Below are 22987 nucleotides of genomic sequence, written 5' to 3' on the forward strand. Positions count from 1 at the left end.
AAACATTATAATGATTTATTTCCTTGTTTGGCCAATGACAGCTACTGTAACAAATATATAAAAAAATAGCCTTCTGTTATTTCGAATCCAATGCAAGCATTCTTAAAACATAGATTTAATTTTAAACAGCTTTTCATTCAATTAAATACTATAAATTTTCATTTTGTTTGCTCATCGAAAAAATCTTGATGTCAATTTGTTCTTAAAATCTATTAATGCGAAAATATCATTAATTAAAAAAGCCTGTGACTAAAATCTTGTCATCTGCAAGATTAATGTTAACTTGTAGATTTCGCTCTCATTTATCATGTTTTCAAAAGTTTTGAGACTGAAGAATAGTCTGATCTCAAATCAAAGACATATTCGTAAATTTTGCAAATCTCAAACACACTTGGTAATGCTCATGATATTAACTTTTTATCAGCTGAACTTCAACTTCAACTTGAAGATTTTGATGGAAAATTATTCGAAACAAATTATAGTTACCCTGCTCATTGGTTCTTTGATATCGCCTAACAGGGATATTTACATGTTTTATGATTTTCCTGACATTTTAAGGTCATTTCATTTGATTTTCTTGCTCAAATCTGTTTTCTAAACCGTCTGTGCCATTATGGCATTAATACACCAAATTCCAATTATGACTCTTAGTATAAATAAACTGTCTGTTTGTCCTGTGGTCATATAGTGGCAAATGTCATAGGACATTATGATATAAAGATAGTTGTTTTTTATCATTGTTTACATCACATTTTTCCTGGAAAAAGAATGAATTGAAAGATACTGAAATGGAGAATCCACCAGTCCTGACCTATCGGGCTATATATAAGCTCAATTGGGTTATACAACATTATCTCATAAGAGAATTTTTCATGAGATTTAATTTTCTCACTGATAATTTGTAAGTAGGATACAGGCTAAAACAAATGCATGGATACAGTGCTACTTACCATAATGTACCCAAGCAGTGATCCTAGAGCGTGAGACTAAGTCACTTCAGGCTATAAACCTGTGAAGTCAGGAGTGCCTCACAGTGATTCCCAAGGTTGCTGGACATTGGGAAAAGACCAGTAAAAATTGGTTTGGTCCAGTTAAGTGATATGCATTACTGGACCAAATTACCAGAAATTTTTTTTTGTAAATCATTTGTGTAAATGTCCTGTAATTTGTAAAAAAGAGTCTGGTCCAGTTAAGAAGAATGTTTTACAGGATCCAATGTCCAGTTGATTTCTCAGAGCCTTGAACCACTGCTGCTTCATGAATCTATTCTTGGCCCAATTCTGTTTTTTGTTTTACATGAATGACATTCTAGTTGACTTAAATTCCACCATACGCCTATTTGCAGACCACACCATTGCCGGAGCGTCTTTTTACCACAGAACACCATAGAATACCACAGAACACCACAGAATACCACAGAACACCCAAAATATACCACAGAACTACACAAAATACAATAAAACTACTAAAATATACCACAGAACATTGAATTACTTTACAAAATGCAAAACTAATAATTAAGAATTATATTATTTTTATAATTCGGGCTACACAAATGACAGGACGATTGACCGGATGAGATATAAATTTCTTTAATGATCATAACTTTTTTTGTTATTAGGTAGATTTTTTTATATTTGGAGACCTTTGAGATACTACATTGTAAACTATATTTCATAAAAATCTTTTAAAAACAATTTATTGTAAAAAAAAAGTTTTTCTATAAAAAAAAATGATTTTCTATGAATAAATGTTTTTCTATAAAAAAAATGCTTTTTTCTATAAAAAAAAAAGTTGACATGATGAATTTTCCTGGCGCCAATTACACTTTTACGATTAAGTTTTTCTCCCAATTCTGTTAATAAATTTTAAAATAATCAACTATTTACAATATTGTCAATTAATTGAATTCTAATTGCCATCTGATTATGCAAGGTATAATTCAATTAAATGGTTTATTCCTCCTAAAATTTTGTATGTCATTTGTAAGAAATCCATGTAGGAATAGAAGGAATAGTTGAATAAACAAGGGATTCATCAGATTAGATTGTCAAAACATAATGCTAATTAGCTTCAGGTAAATATCCCTTAAACCTAACGAATTAGTTTTCATCAATGTAAAGTTTGAAAATATTAATAGTAGAAAATATACAAAAAGTTCTAACAAAAGGCTTTGGCACAGCTACGAATCATATTAACATCTGTAAATAAAAACACTAATTTCTGTTTATCATCAAAAGACATAAAATCACTATTAAAATATATGTCTTCATCAAATAATTCTTTTCTAAAATCGTCATATAACTGAAGGGCACGATAAAATAACATGGGCTTCATCTTCTAAAATATCCTTACAACTATCACAGACTCGCTCCTCTAAAAGTAATTTTTCAAATCTCCCTGTTTCGGTTCTTAGTGGTGGTACACCACATCGAAAATTGACAAAAGAACTCCTTTGTGAAAATGACATTGGAATTGCACAAAAAGTTTCCTTTTCAAAACTGTTCTTAAATAAATTATATTTTCGAAGTTTGTTACCACCTTTACCAGATAAAGCTTTCGCTGACTGTAAATTGCATTGCCACTGTTCAACATATTTACTTAATATTTTAGATATAATTAATAGTATTGACAACTGAATTACTATGAACATATACTGTAATGTTACACAAATGTTCTGCATTACACTCAGAAAATGTTTTCGTTACATAAAAATTCCAATTTTTTATACACTTGTGTTTTTTACTCATAATGTCTGTCCATATGAAAACTTTTCTGTTTAACCGATTAAAACTCATATTGTTCAAACGGCACCATAGTCAGATTAAGTATTGCCAAAATCTGAAATATTGTCCAATGACTTTTATTTCATCTCAAGAAAAGTATGTGTATACAACGTTTCATCTGAATTGCCGACAGTATTTGGTTTTGAACTGCATCAAGTGTATCAAGAATCTATTCAGTGTTTCAAAAGCCAAACTAATGTACTAGTTTGTGATGTCCATCTGAATTGCCGCTAGTGTTGTCAGAGAACGTTTTCCATGGACTATTATTCAATATTTAATAATATACATGTATTTATTCATATTGTAACAACTCTTAACATAAAATTAAACAAAAATGACAACTACAACGATAAATACCCAAGAATTACAATTGTTTTTAATACCGGTAGGTGTTTTTGGTATAGACCCAGTAATAGGCCAATTCAGTTTGGGGCGTAGCGATAGTGAGTCGACCCTAAATAGAAAAATTAAATTTATTTGAATAATAAATGTCAAATTATAAAAAGAATTAACAATAACAATAATATAATGTCTGAAGTATTTATATTTCGAAGTTCTGTGGTATATTTTTGGTGTTCTGTGGTGTTCTGTGGTATTCTGTGGTGTTCTGTGGTAAAAAGACGCTCCCCACCATTGCTTATCTGGTAATAAAATCTAACAGTGATTGTGAAACCCTTCAAAAAAAAAATCTTTATAACACTAGGTATTTGGGTATACACTTGAAAAATGGCTTTTCATCCTGACAAATGTAATGTTCTGTCCATCAGCTGACATAAAAATCCATCCATGTCCACATTATTGAACATGTTGACAAGGCAAAATACATAGACATGACAATTCAATCAGACCTAAAATGGCACAGTCACATAAACAATGGTAACATTTTATGGTTGATAGAATTGTTTTAAATTGTAAATGCCTGTGGCCTGTTGAAATGCAACATTTCTTTCCCAATCAAACATGCGCTATTTTCACTTGGCAGACCAAATCCCAGATAGCCTTCTCGTTACTAGGTTTATTATTAAAATGTTCTTGTCCTGAATTTGTTGGAAATATTTGTCAAAGGACATTAAGTAAACAACTATCAACCAATTCTTTATTTAAAAAGTTTTATATATGATTATTCATGAGATTATTTTTTGAAGTAGAATAAAATGTTTTTTTTTAACTGTCATTACAGGATCTGAAAAGAACATGCCTGTATGACTTCCATGTTCATAATGAAGGGAAAATGGTTCCATTTGCTGGATGGGAAATGCCAGTACAATATAAAGCAGGAATAACTACAGAACATCTCCATGTTAGATCTGATGCAGGTTTGTTTGATGTCTCACATATGTTGCAGACAAAGATCACAGGTGAAGACAGCATTAGATTTATTGAAAGTATGACTGTAGCCGATGTTGATGGATTAAAAGAAAATCAGGGAACTTTGAGTGTATTTACTAATGATTCTGGTGGTATATTAGACGATTTAATCATCAACAAGACAACTGATGGATATTTATATGTGGTATCTAATGCTGGATGTGCAGAAAAAGATCTAAAAAATATGTTGGTATGTTAAATTAGAAGATAATCCAATATTTATTTTTAAGCATCCGCTCTAGAAGTAAATGTATTTTAGTCTGAAATGACCATTTCAATTTGAACAACATCTGAAATGTCTAATATACATATAAATGCAATGTAAATTAAGAAATATTTTGGTGCATTTATTATTACTATTGTTGACCATTGAACAAAAATGTGAGATTAACTATTAGGATTATATAAAGGACATGTTGCAAACAATTATTACTATCAAAATTTGAAATGTGAGTTATATTTTTTCAAAACCATTCAGAATTTAAAAACATCACAAAATTTCTGAATTTACAGTAATATGAAAAAAAGTGGATGTGGTATGACAAAGTTTGCTCTTTGAAAACTATATGCGATTTATACATTTCTTAATTAAATGCTAATTTTCTTTTGTATAAACAAAATGTGGTTTACTAATGTTCTTAGCTCTTCATTGGACAAACTTTGAACAATTATGATGTCAAATTTTCCTGTGGTTTTCTGATGTCCAGAACTATTTAATGACAGGAAAATTGGCTGACCTGCCTGAATTCGTCAAAATATTATTTTTTTCAGGTCACTAGGGGAGAACTTCAATGTTTGCCATTATCTATTCAGAAAATCTTAGAGAAACAGATTCTACCACCGTGTCTCAAGGGACATGATACATCTTCACTATTACAATGAAAATTGTAATGCTTAATTTTCTTAAGTTAAGAAGTTTCATATCTCACTGAATTTAGTGGTCAGGTGGTAGGATAGATCTCTTAACCAAAAGTGCAAATCTTGTAAACATTTTACATGTAAAAGTACCATAAGAATGACGAGAGTAATCTCCCTTTATATTTTGTTGATTTTTTTTTTCACACTGATGTCATTCCAGCTATTTATTTGAAAAGAACTTATTGATATTACACAAGTAGGTTCCTTGGCCATTGTGTACATATACATTACATTTGCATGGTAATCCCAGAGTTTCTTTTGTGATTTTATAGATCAGCTATCAGAAAAGTACTTTACCATAAGAAATTAGAACCTGAGCGTTAAAGACTCTAAACTGAGCTGTAGAAACTGTCATTATCACTATTATGTAATATAGCTGTAAAAATAAGGAGTTGTGGTATGATTGTCAATAAGACAACTTATAATAATCCACCAGAGTCAAAATGACATGCATGTAAGAAATGATGTTGTTATATCTAATATCATACAAATTCTGTTTTTTGTCGAGCCTGCGACTTCTGTCGCAGAAAGCTCGACATAGGGATAGTGATCCAGCGGCGGCGTTAACTTACTTCTTAAAAGCTTAATATTTCAGAAGGTAGAAGACCTGGATGCTTCATACTTTGTATATAGATGCCGAATGATATGAAGTTTCCGTCTGTCATATGTCCATTGTCCTTGACTTCATTTTCATGGTTCAGTGACTACTTGAAAAAAAGTTGAGATTTTTTGTAATGTTAACCTCTCTCTTATTATGAGTAACAGGATAACTATATTTGGTATGTGCGTACCTTGCAAGGTCCTCATGTCTGTCAGACAGTTTTCACTTGACCTCAACTTCATTTCTTGGATCAGTGAACAAGGTTAAGTTTTCGTGGTCAAGTCCATATCTCAGACACTATAAGCAATAGGTCTACTATATTTGGTGTATGTAATGATTGTAAGGTTAACATGTCCAACTGGCAAGTGTCATCTGACCTTGACCTCATTTTCATGGTCCAGTTGTTATAGTTAAGTTTTTTAGTTTTGGTCTGTTTTTCTAATACTGTATGCTATAGGTCAACTATATTTGGTGTATGGAAATATTTTACAATGTACATGTCAGTCTGGCAGGTTTTATTTGACCTTGACCTCATTTTCATGGTTCATTGCTTAATGTTAAGTTTTTTTGTTTAGTCTCACTCTGTTTTTGTAATACTGTATGCAATAGGTCAACTATATTTGATGTATGAAAATATTTTACAATGTACATGTCAGTCTGGCAGGTTTTATTTTACCTTGACCTCATTTTCATGGTTCATTGGTCAATGTTAAGTTTTTGTGTTTTTGTCTGTTTTTTGTCGAGCCTGCGACTTTTGTCGCAGAAAGCTCGACATAGGGATAGTGATCCAGCGGCGGCGTTAGCTAACTTCTTAAAAGCTTTATATTTTAGAAGGTGGAAGATCTGGATGCTTCATACTCTGTATATGGATGCCTCATGTAAAGAACTTTCCGTCAGTCACATGTCCAATGTCCTTGACCTCATTTTCATGGTTCAGTGACTACTTGAAAAAAAAGTTAAGATTTTTTGTAATGTTAAATTCTCTCTTATTATAAGTAATAGGATAACTATATTTGGTATGTGCGTACCTTGCAAGGTCCTCATGCCCGTCAGACAGTTTTCACTTGACCTCGACCTCATTTCATGGATCAGTGAACAAGGTTAAGTTTTGGTGGTCAAGTCCATATCTCAGATACTATAAGCAATAGGTCTAGTATATTCGGTGTATGGAAGGACTGTAAGGTGTACATGTCCAACTGGCAGGTGTCATCTGACCTTGACCTCATTTTCATGGTCCAGTTGTTATAGTTAAGTTTTTGTGTTTTGGTATGTTTTTCTTATACTGTATGCAATAGGTTTACTATATTTGGTGTATGGAATGATTGTAAGGTGTACATGTCTAGCTGGCAGGTGTCATCTGACCTTGACCTCATTTTCATGGTTCAGTGGTCAAAGTTAAGTTTTTGAGTTTTGGTCTTTTTTTCTAATACTTTATTCAATAGTTCAACTATATTTTGTGTATGGAAATATTTTATGATCTATATGTCAGTCACGCAGGTTTTATTTGACCTTGACCTCATTTTCAAGGTTCATTGCTCAGTGTTTAGTTTTTGTGTTTTGGTCTGTTTTTCTTAAACTATAAGCAATAGGTCAACTATATTTGTTGTATGGAAGAATTGTTAGCTGTACATGCCTGCTAGCATGGTTCATCTGACCTTGACCTCATTTTCATGGTTCAGTGGTCAAAGTTAAGTTTTTGAGTTTTGGTCTTTTTTTCTAATACTTTATTCAATAGTTCAACTATATTTGGTGTATGGAAATATTTTATGATCAATATGTCAGTCACGCAGGTTTTCTTTGACCTTGACCTCATTTTCAAGGTTCATTGCTCAGTGTTTGGTTTTTGTGTTTTGGTCTGTTTTTCTTAAACTATAAGCAATAGGTCAACTATATTTGTTGTATGGAAGAATTGTTAGCTGTACATGCCTACTGGCATGGTTCATCTGACATTGACCTCATTTTCATGGTTCAGTGGTCAAAGTTAAGTTTTTGAGTTTTGGTCTTATTTTCTAATACTTTATGCAATAGTTCAACTATATTTGGTGTATGGAAATATTTTATGATCTATATGTCAGTCACGCAGGTTTCATTTGACCTTGACCTCATTTTCAAGGTTCATTGCTCAGTGTTAAGTTTTTGTGTTTTGGTCTGTTTTTCTTAAACCATAAGCAATAGGTCAACTATATTTGTTGTATGGAAGAATTGTTAGCTGTACATGCCTGCTAGCATGGTTCATCTGACCTTGACCTCATTTTCATGGTTCATTATTGGTCAATGTTTAGTTTACTTGGTTAATGTTAAGTTTATGTGACAGTTGTAATAAAGCTTTATATTTAGGACTATCAACATAATATCAATGATTAGGAAAGAAGGCGAGACATTTCAGCGTGTGCACTCTTGTCTTAAACTTTAAGCAATAGCTATAGGTCAACTATATTTGGTGTATGGAATGATTGTAAGGTGTATATCTGCCTGGCAGGTATCATCTAACCTTTACCTCATTTTCATGGTTCATTGGTTAATGTTCAGTTTACCTGGCATATTTTGTTTCTTAGATACTATAAGCAATAGGTCAGCTATATTTGATGCATGGAATGATTTAAAGGTGTACATGTCTGTCTGGCAGGATTCATCTGACCTTGACCTCATTTTCGTGGTTCATTGGTCTATACAAAATTTCCATGGTTTAGTCTTTCTTTTATAATATAAGCAATAAGTCATCTCTATTCGGTGTATGAAATGATTGTATTAAAGGTGTTCATGTATTTCTGGCTTGGTTTATCTGACCTTGACCTCATTTTCTTGGATCATAAATGTTAATGTGATACTTGTAATAAAACTTATCAACATAAAATCAATGGTCAGTATAGTAGGCAAAACATTTTAGCGTGTACACTCTTGTTTTTCTCTTCAGACTCAAGCTGAACTATTTAGAAATGCAGGTGGAGATGTAGATGTAGAAATTATATGTAATGGTTTATTGGCACTACAAGGTATGTTTTATTTGTGATGGTCATTGGTCACATTTTTCAGATCGTTGATCACTAAATAGACACTGACCAATGATCGATGATGGGTATGAAGTCTTTTATTCTGTAGAGTATCATAAAAACTAGTCTAACCTAACTGATGAATGTACTTAAAAATATAAGTCATGTGCAAATAGGTTGTTATCTAGTTCTGTAAAACTTAATGTTACATTTTCTGGTTAGTTCCATTTCAAAATAAGTACTTCTGATATAGCATTGATATTTGGTTTACAGTTGCATCAATATCCATGGTTTTCAAATGCATGCACTATAGGCTGACAGTGCAATTTCCTATATGAACTCCTTTTATGCCTAAAACTGAAAAATCATTTACTAGAATGAAAAGTTGCCTGTGCATCTTTTTTTGCAGTAGTCAAAATTAATGATTGTGCAGCTTTTTATCATTTATAGGCCTTCATTTCATTACAATTAAAAGATTTGTACTACCCTCCCTTTTCTTGGAGTCTTCCAAGGAATTTATTATGATTGCTATCCAACTGTTTTTATACTGGTAAAATCTGGAACAAGTAGGTTAGTCAGGGGTAATACTTAAACAATTTATTTTTAATAGGCATTTTCTGTCTTGATTGCTGTCGATTTTGAGTGCATTGATACAGTCTTGGAGTAACTTGGGTTCCTTGCAAATCTCTGATTTTCTTACTGGTCTTTTGTACATCTTCCCCATATTTCATTGATTATTTTTACAGCATGATATACATGAAGCAAGCAGTGATTCAGTAAAAATTTGAAAATGACAAATGGAAAGTTTGAGTCTTCAATATTGTTTGGACTTGTAAATAGATATATTTAAGAAATGTGTTTACTCTGGATAGTAGGAGTGTTTCTCATCCTAAAATTCCAAGAAATGAATTCTTAATTCAAATGTTGTGCTGAAATAACTTAGTGTTATTTCCTAAGTCGTAATAATATATTTCACATATTCCAAACATTTAGCTGGCCATGAATTATAAAAATCGATGCCAATCTCCTGCATTTAGTGGTTGTTTTGCACTTCATTAATTGATGGAAGATTCTTTAGCTTTTATGGTAGGGTACCGTTACCTCAACAGAGTTTTGTTGTAGAGTATATGATGAAACCAGTATATGAATTAAAACAGTTAAATGTGTTCATTGATTTTTTTTGTAGGTCCATCTGCTGGTAAGGTGATGCAGGAAGCTGTTGACTTTGATATGAACACTTTACCATTCATGACAAACAGACAATGTAGTGTGTATGGTATATCTGATTGTAGGGTAACACGGTGTGGTTATACTGGTGAAGATGGTGTGGAGGTCAGTAATCAAATGACATTTTGGTAACTTCATGGGGACTAAACTTTTGTTTCAAATCAGCCCTTATTTCGCCAGGTTCTTCCATTTTAATCTTTTTGCAAAGTCTGTATGGGTAACATAATGAATTAATCAGCACTAACCAGAACCTTGTGGATATCTATATCAATGGTACAAGAATTCGTTTCATTGGTCTTATAGATATATGGAGTTTATATTTATATGTAAACCAACGGAACACAAAATGAAATCCTAATATTTATATTTTAAAGTTTAGTACATTTGTGATATCCTATTCTTAACTTCAAGTTGTAGGGGCAGATGCAGGGTCCAGGGAAAGTGAAAATAATTGCACAAAATGGCAAAAATACTACTGAGTGTAGAGAGGCAAATTTTTATGGCCCCGCAACAAAGTTGTCGGAGCCATATAGTTTTACCCTTGTCCGTCATTCCATCATTCTGCAACAAACCATTATACACAATTTTTTTCTAAACGCCTTCAGATATTTGGCTGATTTTTGGTATGTGCGTTAACCATGATGAGTTACAGATCAAGTTTAAGTATCAATCCGCTCTGCTATTTTTTGCCGAAATTACGGACTTTGGCATTTGATAAATTGTTGAAAATCACAGTTATACAGACTTTTTTTCTAAACGCCTTCAGATATTGGGCTGATTTTTGGTATGTGAGTTAACCATGATGAGTTACAGATCAAGTTTAAGTTTTTTTCCGCTCTGCTTATTTTTGCGAAAATTACGGCTTTGGACTTTGATAAATTGTTGAAAATCACAGTTGTACAGACTTTTTTTCTAAACGCCTTCAGATATTGGGCTGATTTTTGGTATGTGAGTTAACCATGATGAGTTACAGATCAAGTTTAAGTTTTGTTCCGCTCTGCTAATTTTTGCGAAAATTACGCGCTTTGGACTTTGATAAATTGTTGAAAATCACAGTTATACAGACTTTTTTTCTAAACGCCTTCAGATATTGGGCTGTTTTTGGTATGTGAGTTAACCATGATGAGTTACAGATCAAGTTTAAGTTTTTTTCCGCTCTGCTTATTTTTGCGAAAATTACGCGCTTTGGACTTTGACAAATTGTTGAAAATCACAGTTATATAGACTTTTTTTCTAAACGCCTTCAGATATTGGGCTGATTTTTGGTATGTGAGTTAACAATGATGAGTTACAGATCAAGTTTAAGTTTTGTTCTGCTCTGCTAATTTTTGTGAAAATTACGCGCTTTGGACTTTGATAAATTGTTGAAAATCACAGTTATACAGACTTTTTTTCTAAACGCCTTCAGATATTGGGCTGTTTTTGGTATGTGAGTTAACCATGATGAGTTACAGATCAAGTTTAAGTTTTTTTCTGCTCTGCTTATTTTTGCGAAAATTACGCGCTTTGGACTTTGACAAATTGTTGAAAATCACAGTTATACAGACTTTTTTTCTAAACCCCTTCAGATATTGGGCTGATTTTTGGTTTGTGAGTTAACCATGATGAGTTACAGATCATGTTTAAGTTTCGTTCGGCTCTGCAAATTTTTGCTGAAATTACGGGCTTTAGATTTTGATGAATAGTTGAAAATCACAGTTATACAGATTTTTTTTCTATACGCCATCAGATATTGGGCTGATTTTTTGCTATGTGAGGCAACCATGTTCATCAAACTAGTATTGGTCTTGAGAGCTGGATACTATCCATGCATGTTTGTGTCCACATGTGTTTTTGAAATTGCAGATTTTTCATCTTTTTTAGACGGGGCCATTCGTGTCGTTCCGACACATCTAGTTTTTTGTCGAGCCTGCGACTTTTGTCGCAGAAAGCTCGACATAGGGATAGTGATCTGGCCGCGGCGTTAGCTCACTTCTTAAAAGCTTAATATTTTAGAAGGTGGAAGACCTGGATGCTTCATACTTTGTATATGGATGATTCATGTTACGAAGTTTCCGTCAGTCACATGTCCAATGCCCTTGACCTCATTTTCATGGTTCAGTGACTGCTTGAAAAAAAAGTTAAGATTTTTTGTAATGTTAAATTCTCTCTTATTATAAATAATAGGATAACTATATTTGGTATGTGCATACCTTGCAAGGTCCTCATGCCTGTCAGACAGTTTTCACTTGACCTCGACCTCATTTCATGGATCAGTGAACAAGGTTAAGTTTTGGTGGTCAAGTCCATATCTCAGATACTATAAGCAATAGGTCTAGTATATTCGGTGTATGGAAGGAATGTAAGGTGTACATGTCCAACTGGCAGGTGTCATCTGACCTTGACCTCATTTTCATGGTTCAGTGGTTATAGTTAAGTTTTTGTGTTTTGGTCTGTTTTTCTTATACTGTATGCAATAGGTCTACTATATTTGGTGTATGGAATGATTGTAAGGTGTACATGTCTAGCTGGCAGGTGTCACCTGACCATGACCTCATTTTCATGGTTCAGTGGTTATAGTTTAGTTTTTGTGTTTTGGTCCATTTTTCTTATACTTTATGCAATAGGTCTTCTATATTTGGTGTATGGAATGATTGTAAGGTGTATATGTCCAACTGGCAGGTGTCATCTGACATTGACCTCATTTTCATGGTTCAGTGGTCAAAGTTAAGTTTTTGAGTTTTGGTCTTTTTTCTTATACTATATGCAATAAGTCAACTATATTTGGTGTATGGAAATATTCTATGATGTACATGTCAGTCTCGCAGGTTTTATTTGACCTTGACCTCATTTTCACGGTTCATTGCTCAGTGTTAAGTTTATGTGTTTCAGTCTGTTTTTCTTAAACTATAAGCAATAGGTCAGCTATATTTGTTGTATGGAAGGATTGTAAGCTGTTCATGTCTGCCTGGCATGGTTCATCTGACCTTGACCTCATTTTCACGATTCATTGGTCAATGTTTAGTTTTCATGGTTAAGTCTGTTTCTTAGAAACTATAAGCAATAGGTCAACTATATTTAGTGTATTGAATAATTGTAAGGTGTACGTGTATTTCTCGTTTGGTTTATATGACCTTGACTTCATTTTCTTGGATCATGTTAAGTTTATGTAATAGTTGTAGTAAAGCTTTCATTTAGGACTATCAACATAATATCAATGGTTAGTAAAGAAGGCGAGACATTTCAGCGTGTGCACTCTTGTTTTATAAACAAATTAATTTTTGTATCAAAGGGGTACACCACTTTTACCTCTCCCTCCCTGTATCTGCCATTGATTCCATTAATCTAGTATACCGTATTATTGATACTGTTTGATCATTTGATAACGCCAAGTAAATTTTTAAATTCCTATATAAAAAAAAAGTATATTGTTAAGCAATATAATTGACAGATGCCCATGAAAAATCACCAAACTGAAAACCCTAACAAATGGACAATGTATTTGAATGAAAAGCATTAAAACACTTTTCAACATTTCAAATGTCCCACAAGGACAATCATTTTACGACTGCATTAAACTGATTTTGTACTGTCATTTAAGTAGTTGGAGTACTTTTTTAAGCTTACCCTGCACCTCTCCTTCAGATAGCGAATGCAAGATGGAAAAGGCAGCAAGCAATGAAAAATATAATGACAGATGCAAGATAGGATTTTTTTTTCATACAATTTGATACATTAAGCACTAATCAACTAAACAGAACAAAAAATCTCAAAAGTATAATAAACAAATCTTTGTCATGTGTGGTGTTGCCGAACCCTGTCCAGCAATTGCTAAACACGCAGGGATTGTTTTTGTGGTATTGCATGGTCATCTTCGTTTGCACCAAACAGATTTTTCTTCATGGTATGAAATTGTGCACCTGCTGTTTCACATGATTAGTGATACAATTGATCTTTGTGGTTGCCAATTCTAAAACAGGACATTTAGTTCTTCGTATATTATTGGAAAACTTAAACATACTTATAGACCTTTAATTTTGAAAATAAAATTTCTACAAACAATGAATAAAAAAGGTTGTAGTTCATATATTTAATAGCAAAAAGTGGTAAATTTTCAGTTACAATAATGTCTTATTGTAGACTGTTTATACTGTCAAAAGATTGTAGAAATTTAACTTATAAACATAAATTCAATTGAAAGGACACTTAAATAAGAATTCAGATTTATAATTGGTTGTTCACTGACTAGTCAGTATAATTTATATTAAAAACCAAACATTAAACAAAAACAAGTACAATTGAAATAAATACCAAGAATATTTTTCAACTAGATATCAGTTCCTTCTGACAAAAGTGTGGAGCTAGCAATAAGACTGATGAATTCAAAAGAAGGAAAAGTCAAATTAATAGGTCTTGGAGCAAGAGATAGTTTACGACTAGAAGCTGGTCTATGTTTATATGGCAATGACATTGATGAGACTACAAGTCCTGTAGAAGCTGCATTGATGTGGACCATTGGTTAGTTGAGAATTAATTTCTTCGAGTGTTTAAGTATGTTGTCAAGTTTTCTAACAGAACTACATGTTGTATTTGAAATTTTTTTTTAATTAATTTATTTTATTGATCTGGTAATATCAGCTTGCATTAAACCTGTCTACAAGCAAATATATGTGTAGCTGGTAAATTAAGATGTGTCATAAATTTTTGTATAGAATGATGCAGTGTCCAAGTTATAGAAATTACACCTTAGCATGCTTAGTGCTGTAAGTTCCATGTGCCGAGAAATAGTTTAAAAAGAAAAAATAATTATGTCTTCCCTTTACACTATCTTAATTATATACTTGCTGTTTAGGGTATCTGAAAAAGATGAAATATAGGTTGCAGCTATCCATTACAGCTTCTCAGGCTACTTTAGATCAGAAAATCTTATCAAAGAGGACTCATTATTTCTGAAAGTACTTAATCTGTAGACATAAAAATCATGCCTTCTTACACTCTTACACTTTGAGCATGCAACTGTCTGTATTTCATATGTATAGCCTCATATACATCCCAAATATTGCAACTTGATATTTTTAATAAGATTTAAAAATGAGGGTCAGTCATTACATGTGTAAGACTATATAGCACTTTTGCCCTCTGGGGACTTATTTTTTGTCTGTAAGGATGTGATCTGAAAAAGGGAGAAAAAGAAGTATAGTCCTGAAAGCATACAATGTACTACCAGACTTAATATGAAATTAAAAGCAATTGTTAATTTAACAAACCAGTATAATTATAGTAAGATGTGGTGTGATTGCCAATGGGACAAGTATCAGTATCCATGATCATCAATTATCTAAGAAAAAAGATGTAAATAACTACAGATCACAGAATGACTTTAAACAATGAATATGATCCAAACTGTATAATAAGCTATAAAATACCCTTGGATAACAAAATGTGAAACAATTCAGAATTTCCACTAATGAACAGACTTAAGCTAATCATATTGAACAAAAAACAGTAATGGCAGAGAGCAACCAACATCAACCACTCGACTACAGGCTTTTGGGTTTGGACTGGCACTTAAAGAATATGGCAATGTCAAACATCATAGTGAGTGCTCAACACACTTTGGCTTGTGACAGGCATAAAAAGAATATGGCAAAGTCAAACATTTGTGTGAGTGCTTAACACACACCTTAAACTCACAGTGGTTTAACAGTACAAAATTAGTGAAAATATCAGTTGAAAAGGGCTTATCTCGTCTGCATGTCAGAAAGATATACTTATTGAGAATAAATTTATAATGAAATCTGAATTTTATTGTTTCTCGCTTATGAAGGAAAAAGAAGAAGACAAGATGGGGATTTCCCTGGAGCACTTACCATATTAGAACAGATAAAACAGAAGCCAAAGAGAAAAAGAGTAGGAGTTATATCTGAAGGTCCACCGGCTAGAGGTTTGTAAAATGAATGTATGATACAATATTCATGGAGTGTAACACATGATAATGTTGAAAGCATGTACACATAATTTTGTTTAAAGATGATATGTTGTTGTTAGGAACTTTTAATGTCCAATATGAAATTTATATGGGGTCACTGGGTTCATTTTAGCTCACTTGACCCAAAGGTTTTTGTCGAGCCTTCGACTTTTGTCGAAAAAGCGAGACATAGCGATCCTACATTCCGTCGGTGTCGTCGTCGGCGGCGTCCACAAATATTCACTCTGTGGTTAAAGTTTTTCAAATTTTAATAACTTTCTTAAACTATCCTGGATTTCTACCAAACTTAGACAGAAGCTTGTTTATGATCATAAGATTATATTCAAAAGTAAATTTTGTAAAAAAAAAAATCCATTTTTTCCATATTTTACTTATAAATGGACTTAGTTTTTCTGCCAGGAAACATTACATTCACTCTGTGGTTAAAGTTTTTGAAATTTTAATAACTTTCTTAAACTATCCTGGATTTCTACCAAACTTGGACAGAAGCTTGTTTATGATCATAAGATATTATCCAGAAGTAAATTTTGTAAAAAAAAAATCCATTTTTTCTGTATTTTACTTATAAATGGACTTAGTTTTTCTGCCAGTTAACATTACATTCACTCTGTGGTTAAAGTTTTTAAAATTTTAACAACCAATTTCTTTAACTATCCTGGATTTGTACCAAACTTGGACAGAAGCTTGTTTATGATCAAAAGCTAGTATTTAGAAGGCAATTTTGATAAAATTTTGTTCCATTTTTGCCGTATTTTACTTATAAATGGACTTAGTTTTTCTTCCAGTCAACATTACATACAGTCTGCAGTTTAAGTTTTTAAAACATTTATTAGATTCATAAATTATCCTGGATTTTTACCAAACTTGGACAGAAGCTACTTACAATCAAAAGATAGTATAGAGAGGAATATTTTTATTAATTTTTTTCCCTCATTTTTGTTGAGCCTGCGATTAACAGCAAAAGTAGGCGAGACACTGGGTTCCGCGGAACCCTTACAAATTTTTAGTATGATATATCCCACTCTAGGAGTGGGGACTAGATTACAATCATCTTGTCTGTCTGTTTTCCTACAAGTATTTTCATCAGACTTTTTACAGAAACTACTGAACAGAATGATTTCATATTTGGTCAGTAGCTTGACAGTGATGAGTTGTAATGTGTTTTCAGATCTGTCAGACACATAATTCCCAATTTGGTGAGACTTGTGAGCATTATTAGTAATGGTATGCTTAGCACTATACAACTTGTGTAACTTCTTATTCTTACACATAATTGCCATAGATGTAATTTTTGTCACATTTTTCTTGGGAACTGCAAATCAGAGCTTACTTAAATTAGTATTCAGCTTCTTGTGAGCATGCTATATTCTTTAATCTTTTTCACATCAAAAGCACATCAACTTCCTGTTCATGTTACACATAATGGCTATGTCTGAAATTTTTGTCCCATATTTCTCAGGAACTGCAAATCGGATATTCCTGTAATTTGGTACCAATTTGAGCCTGCTACATAATGTGATGCTTTTTCACATCCATCGTTCATCAACTTCCTATTTACATTATGGGTATCATTAGTGAGGGAGCAATAGCTCACTGAACAATAGTATTTTTCATCTTTGCTTGAAACTTATTCTATGTTAGAGATATCTAATTAAAAAATTTCCAAATTTGAATTTATAAAAATATGGAACATGCAGACATTGTTTGGGTATAAAAAATTAAATTTTAGAAACAGTTTGAAATGCCAGGCACCTGGATATTTCTATCCTGATATGTGGTTAAAACAAATTGATTGCATATCCTTGGACAACGTATGGATAGTCCTATAGTTAAATGATTGAAACAATTATTCATAGGATATATTTTATGTGAAAACTGTAAATTTTGAACATAAAGTAGACAACGTGAAAATTCAACTGTGGATTTATTTATAATTGTACACCCACTTTAAAAAAGTTGGGGTATACTGTTTTACCTCTGTCTGTCTGTCCATCCGTCAGTCCATCCGTCAGTCCGTTTGTCCGTCCCATGAATGTTTTATCGTCGCATTTGTCTCAGGAACTACATTACAAGGATTTCTGAAATTTTGTTTCAGGGTTTATATGAGTCAGCTATACCGTGTGATGTGTTTTCAGATTCATCACTCAACAACTTCCTGTTTACCTTATACTTTTAGCAGGGCGGGGGTATCATTGGTGAGTAGTAGCTCACAGATTCACTTGTTTTTCATGGCTACCATTTTTTTTGGATTGAGAAAAAAAATGTACTTTGGTGGATATTTGAATTGCCAAAGTCTGAATACAAGCCTATAGAAAATTTGTTCTTTGCTGAACGTTTAAGTTTGTGGTTTACCAATACCCACGAATTCCACGAAAATTGGTATCCCAGAAATAATTATGAATCCACAGTAACCTGTAGTCCTTTGTAATATTATGAAAGATTCCCTTCAATACATGTGTAGAATAAAAAATAAAGGAATAGAAATTAATTGAAATCATGCAAGGTATATTTCTCTAATGCAAGGATAATGAGCTCTCTTTTTTTAAATTTCAATTATTTTTGTTTTAGGTGGAACAAAAATATATAATAAATCAGGTACTGAACAGATTGGAGAGCTAACAAGTGGATGTCCTTCACCTTCATTAAAAAAGAATGTATCAATGGGTTATGTGGAAACTGCATTTTCTAAAGTTGGAACTGGTGTTCAGCTTGAAGTACGAAAGAAGATGGTGCAAGCTACTGTGTCAAAAATGCCATTTTTGAAGTGCAATTATTTTACTGGCTTGTGATGAGAATTATTCTGGTCATTTAGGTATCTGTACCATAACTGACCACATGATTATTTAAAACACCTGGTTGCTCTTTGTATGCAAACATGACTGCAGCAAGCATCAGAAATATTCTATAACTCATTTCATATGGTAAATTTCTTCAGATGGTTTTTAACGGGTTTTAACATTATTTCATACTCAGGAATATTTCATTTTTGTCGAGCCTGCGACTTTTGTCGCAGAAAGCTCGACATAGGGATAGTGATCCGGCGGCGGCGTTAGCTAACTTCTTAAAAGTTTTATATTTTAGAAGGTGGAAGATCTGGATGCTTCATACTTTGTATATGGATGCCTCATGTTACGAAATTTCCGTCAGTCACATGTCCAATGTCCTTGACCTCATTTTCATGGTTCAGTGACTACTTGAAAAAAAAGTTAAGATTTTTTGTAATGTTAAATTCTCTCTTATTATAAGTAATAGGATAACTATATTTGGTATGTGCGTACCTTGCAAGGTCCTCATGCCCGTCAGACAGTTTTCACTTGACCTCGACCTCATTTCATGGATCAGTGAACAAGGTTAAGTTTTGGTGGTCAAGTCCATATCTCAGATACTATAAGCAATAGGTCTAGTATATTCGGTGTATGGAAGGACTGTAAGGTGTACATGTCCAACTGGCAGGTGTCATCTGACCTTGACCTCATTTTCATGGTTCAGTGGTTATAGTTAAGTTTTTGTGTTTTGGTCTGTTTTTCTTATACTGTATGCAATAGGTTTACTATATTTGGTGTATGGAATGATTGTAAGGTGTACATGTCTAGCTGGAAGGTGTCATCTGACCTTTACCTCATTTTCATGGTTCAGTGGTCAAAGTTAAGTTTTTGAGTTTTGGTCTTTTTTTCTAATACTTTATTCAATAGTTCAACTATATTTGGTGTATGGAAATATTTTATGATCTATATGTCAGTCACGCAGGTGTCATCTGACCTTTACCTCATTTTCATGGTTCAGTGGTCAAAGTTAAGTTTTTGAGTTTTGGTCTTTTTTTCTAATACTTTATTCAATAGTTCAACTATATTTGGTGTATGGAAATATTTTATGATCTATATGTCAGTCACGCAGGTTTTATTTGACCTTGACCTCATTTTCAAGGTTCATTGCTCAGTGTTTAGTTTTTGTGTTTTGGTCTGTTTTTCTTAAACTATAAGCAATAGGTCAACTATATTTGTTGTATGGAAGAATTGTTAGCTGTACATACCTGCTGGCATGGTTCATCTGACCTTGACCTCATTTTCATGGTTCAGTGGTCAAAGTTAAGTTTTTGAGTTTTGGTCTTTTTTTCTAATACTTTATGCAATAGTTCAACTATATTTGGTGTATGGAAATATTTTATGATCTATATGTCAGTCACGCAGGTTTCATTTGACCTTGACCTCATTTTCAAGGTTCATTGCTCAGTGTTAAGTTTTTGTGTTTTGGTCTGTTTTTCTTAAACTATAAGCAATAGGTCAACTATATTTGTTGTATGGAAGAATTGTTAGCTGTACATGCCTGCTAGCATGGTTCATCTGACCTTGACCTCATTTTCATGGTTCATTGTTGGTCAATGTTTAGTTTATTTGGTTAATGTTAAGTTTATGTGACAGTTGTAATAAAGCTTTATATTTAGGACTATCAACATAATATCAATGATTAGTAAAGAAGGCGAGACATTTCAGCGTGTGCACTCTTGTTTAAAAAAAGGTTTAACATATGTTTAGATTAATTTTTTTTTAAATATCAAATTAATTTGTAAAAACAAAATATAAATGTTAAACCTCTTTTTGTATTATGGTCAAGATACCTAAATGATATGTCACTTTAGACATTGTTATTTGAAAATTAAGATTTATGATATTTAAAACCTATTATCTTCATGGATATGAGTTACCATATGTCAATTTAACCTTTGTCATTTGAGTGTTTAGAATGTGATGTCTATATGGACATTTAAAACATAATGTTCTTATATGTATTTAAAACCTGATAACTTTTTAGTGTTCCAGCTTGAATCTCAGAAGGGTGCTGGTTGACAGAATGGGCACTTGAGAGCAATCAACCAGGTTATTAGGGCATTGTTGAACATTGTAAATGACGTGGAATATGCATTAACTTCAGAAAATGTACTATATAATTTAACATTTCTTATGACTTCCTTTCTTTCTATTACTAGCTTAAAAATATGTAATCTGGGTGGTACCTTTGCTGGACAAACATCGCAAGTGTTATTCTAAATTAAATTTTTGACAATATTGTCATCATGTTATTTTAGTTGTTTGTTTGTTGATATTCTTTGCCACTACCATTTAGTACAATTTCATGATAGTCATTTCTATAGCACTTGATCAATTATGAAAACCTGCACCCCTATACATGACATTTTTGCAAAATTTTTGCCTTATCCTACCTTGTCCCTTATAACTTAGCTTATTTCATCCAAATCACAATTAAATACTCTCAGTGTTGGTTTTTTGATAATTTATTTCTGAAATGCTTGAAAAACCCATGTTTGTTTGACATTTATGAACATGCCTTAAAAATAGTTGAAATTTAAGATGCAGTATTACTGTAATATTCAGTAGATCTTATGCAGAGAATGTTTATTGAATGAATACAGCATTAAGTGAGCTTCCATGTATTTAAAATGTTGCACAAAATGTGAATAAATTGTGTGGTGTTGAAGTATTGTGTATGACTGTTCAATGATATTATTATAAGTTTGCACATACTTTTTGTAAAATAAATTTTAAATTACATCTTAATATGATTTTGTCTAAATTGCAACAAATTTCGCAATATGCAAAGGCTTTTAGGCTTTTGAACTCATGTGTTTGAAATGGCCTCAAAACCTTTGACCTGGACTTCTCAAGGCATTTGACCTCACATTGATAAGTTTTTCCTGAACTAATCAAATCTTCCTCTGGAAAGGAAAACTATTTGTTTCAAATCAAGACAAGAGTGCACATGCTGAAATGTCTCGCCTGCTATACTGACCATTGATTTTATGTTGATAGTCCTATATATAAAGTTCTACTACAAGTATCACATTAACATTTATGATCCAAGAAAATGAGGTCAAGGTCAGATAAACCAAGCTGAAAATACATGTACACCTTGAATACAATCATTCCATACACCAAATATAGATGACCTATTGCTTATAGTATAAAAGAAACAGACCAAACCATGGAAATTTTATATTGACCAATGAACCATGAAAATGAGGTCAAGGTCAGATGAACCCTGCCAGACAGACATGAACACCTTAAAATCATTCCATGCATCAAATACAGTTGACCTATTGCTTATAGTATCTAAGAAACAAAGTTAACCAGGAAAACTGAACATTGACCAATGAACCATGAAAATGAAGTGAAGGTCAGATGATACCTGCCAGACAGACATATACACCTTACAATCATTCCATACTCCAAATATAGTTGACCTATTGCTTAAAGTATAGAAGAAACAGACCAAACCATGAAAACTTTATATTGACCAATGAACCATGAAAATGAAGTCAAGGTCAGATGAACCCTGCTAGACAGACATGTACACCTTACAATACGCCAGTTCCGGGATACGGTAGTTAGTTGAATCTGTCATGTGACTTCCATCACCACGTGACCAAAATGTAGTCATTGTCACTTCCAAGTTCCATGTCAAGGGAACGGATGAAAAAGTTTGATCTTATACTACACAAATTATTTGGGAAATTAAAATCTAATAAGTTGGTCACCCTCCCTTCAGTTGTACGGGAATTAAGATTATGTACTTACGGAACATAAATTATTTCTAGACTAGCCTGCAGAATGATGATTCTGAAAGTGCTTGAAACTTTAATAGAGCAGGGATACAGGCGCGCCTTCTATCTGGTAAATGACATCATAAAGGCGTGTGAAATTGACGATCTTTTCCGGTGAAAGACATATTCCAGAACTAGCCTATCATTCCATACACTGAATATAGTTGACCTATTGCATACTGTATAAAAAAAACAGACAAAAACACAAAAACATAACTATAACCACTGAACCATGAAAATGAGGTCAAGGTCAGATGATACCTGCCAGTTGGACATCTACACCTTACAATCTTTCCATACACCAAATATAGTATACCTATTGCTTAAAGTATCTGAGATATGGACTTGACAACGAAAACTTAACCTTGTTTACTGATCCATGAAATGAGGTCGAGGTCAAGTGAAAACTGTCTGACAGGCATGAGGACCTTGCAAGGTACACACATACCAAATATAGTTATCCTATTACTCATAATAAGAGAAATTAACATTACAAATAATCTTAACTTTTTT

The 22987-nt window shown here is 32.7% G+C and overlaps 1 protein-coding gene and 1 long non-coding RNA gene across 5 annotated transcripts; one reads left to right on the forward strand and one right to left on the reverse strand.

Annotated features, from left to right (window-relative positions):
- The first annotated feature begins 251 nt into the window (after positions 1-251).
- On the forward strand, positions 252-21431 carry LOC127724029 (aminomethyltransferase, mitochondrial-like). 4 transcript variants are annotated; one of them, XR_007992299.1, is made up of 8 exons: positions 252-394; positions 3967-4344; positions 8588-8666; positions 9850-9995; positions 14201-14387; positions 15697-15813; positions 18427-19844; positions 20138-21431. XR_007992299.1 is itself a non-coding variant. In XM_052230785.1 (7 exons), exons 1-7 carry the CDS (start codon positions 308-310, stop codon positions 18645-18647), a joined length of 1215 nt encoding a protein of 404 aa, XP_052086745.1. In that variant the 5' UTR covers positions 252-307; the 3' UTR covers positions 18648-21431. The 4 variants fall into 4 exon arrangements, 1 of the variants encoding a protein (XP_052086745.1); XR_007992301.1 differs by having other exon boundaries at positions 18427-19311; positions 19459-21431; XR_007992300.1 differs by having other exon boundaries at positions 18427-19311; positions 19606-21431.
- Positions 5823-20018, reverse strand: LOC127724171 (uncharacterized). The gene is made up of 3 exons (XR_007992377.1): positions 19889-20018; positions 6743-7306; positions 5823-5904 (listed from the first exon to the last, which is right to left on the reverse strand). It is a non-coding gene; the product is annotated as an uncharacterized LOC127724171 (long non-coding RNA).
- Positions 21432-22987: the final 1556 nt, after the last annotated feature.

This window comes from Mytilus californianus, unplaced genomic scaffold (genome assembly GCF_021869535.1).
Source record: "Mytilus californianus isolate M0D057914Y unplaced genomic scaffold, xbMytCali1.0.p SCAF_1, whole genome shotgun sequence".
NCBI classification, from domain to species: domain Eukaryota; kingdom Metazoa; phylum Mollusca; class Bivalvia; order Mytilida; family Mytilidae; genus Mytilus; species Mytilus californianus.

Bases quoted from the DNA above. Each gene is read 5' to 3' on its own strand.
- LOC127724029 (XM_052230785.1), top strand. From the start codon at position 308: ATGTTTTCAAAAGTTTTGAGACTGAAGAATAGTCTGATCTCAAATCAA. The intron at 4,345-8,587 runs GTATGTTAAATT...TTTTCTCTTCAG, and splicing joins AAGATCTAAAAAATATGTTG to ACTCAAGCTGAACTATTTAG. The intron at 9,996-14,200 runs GTCAGTAATCAA...TTTTTCAACTAG, and splicing joins CTGGTGAAGATGGTGTGGAG to ATATCAGTTCCTTCTGACAA.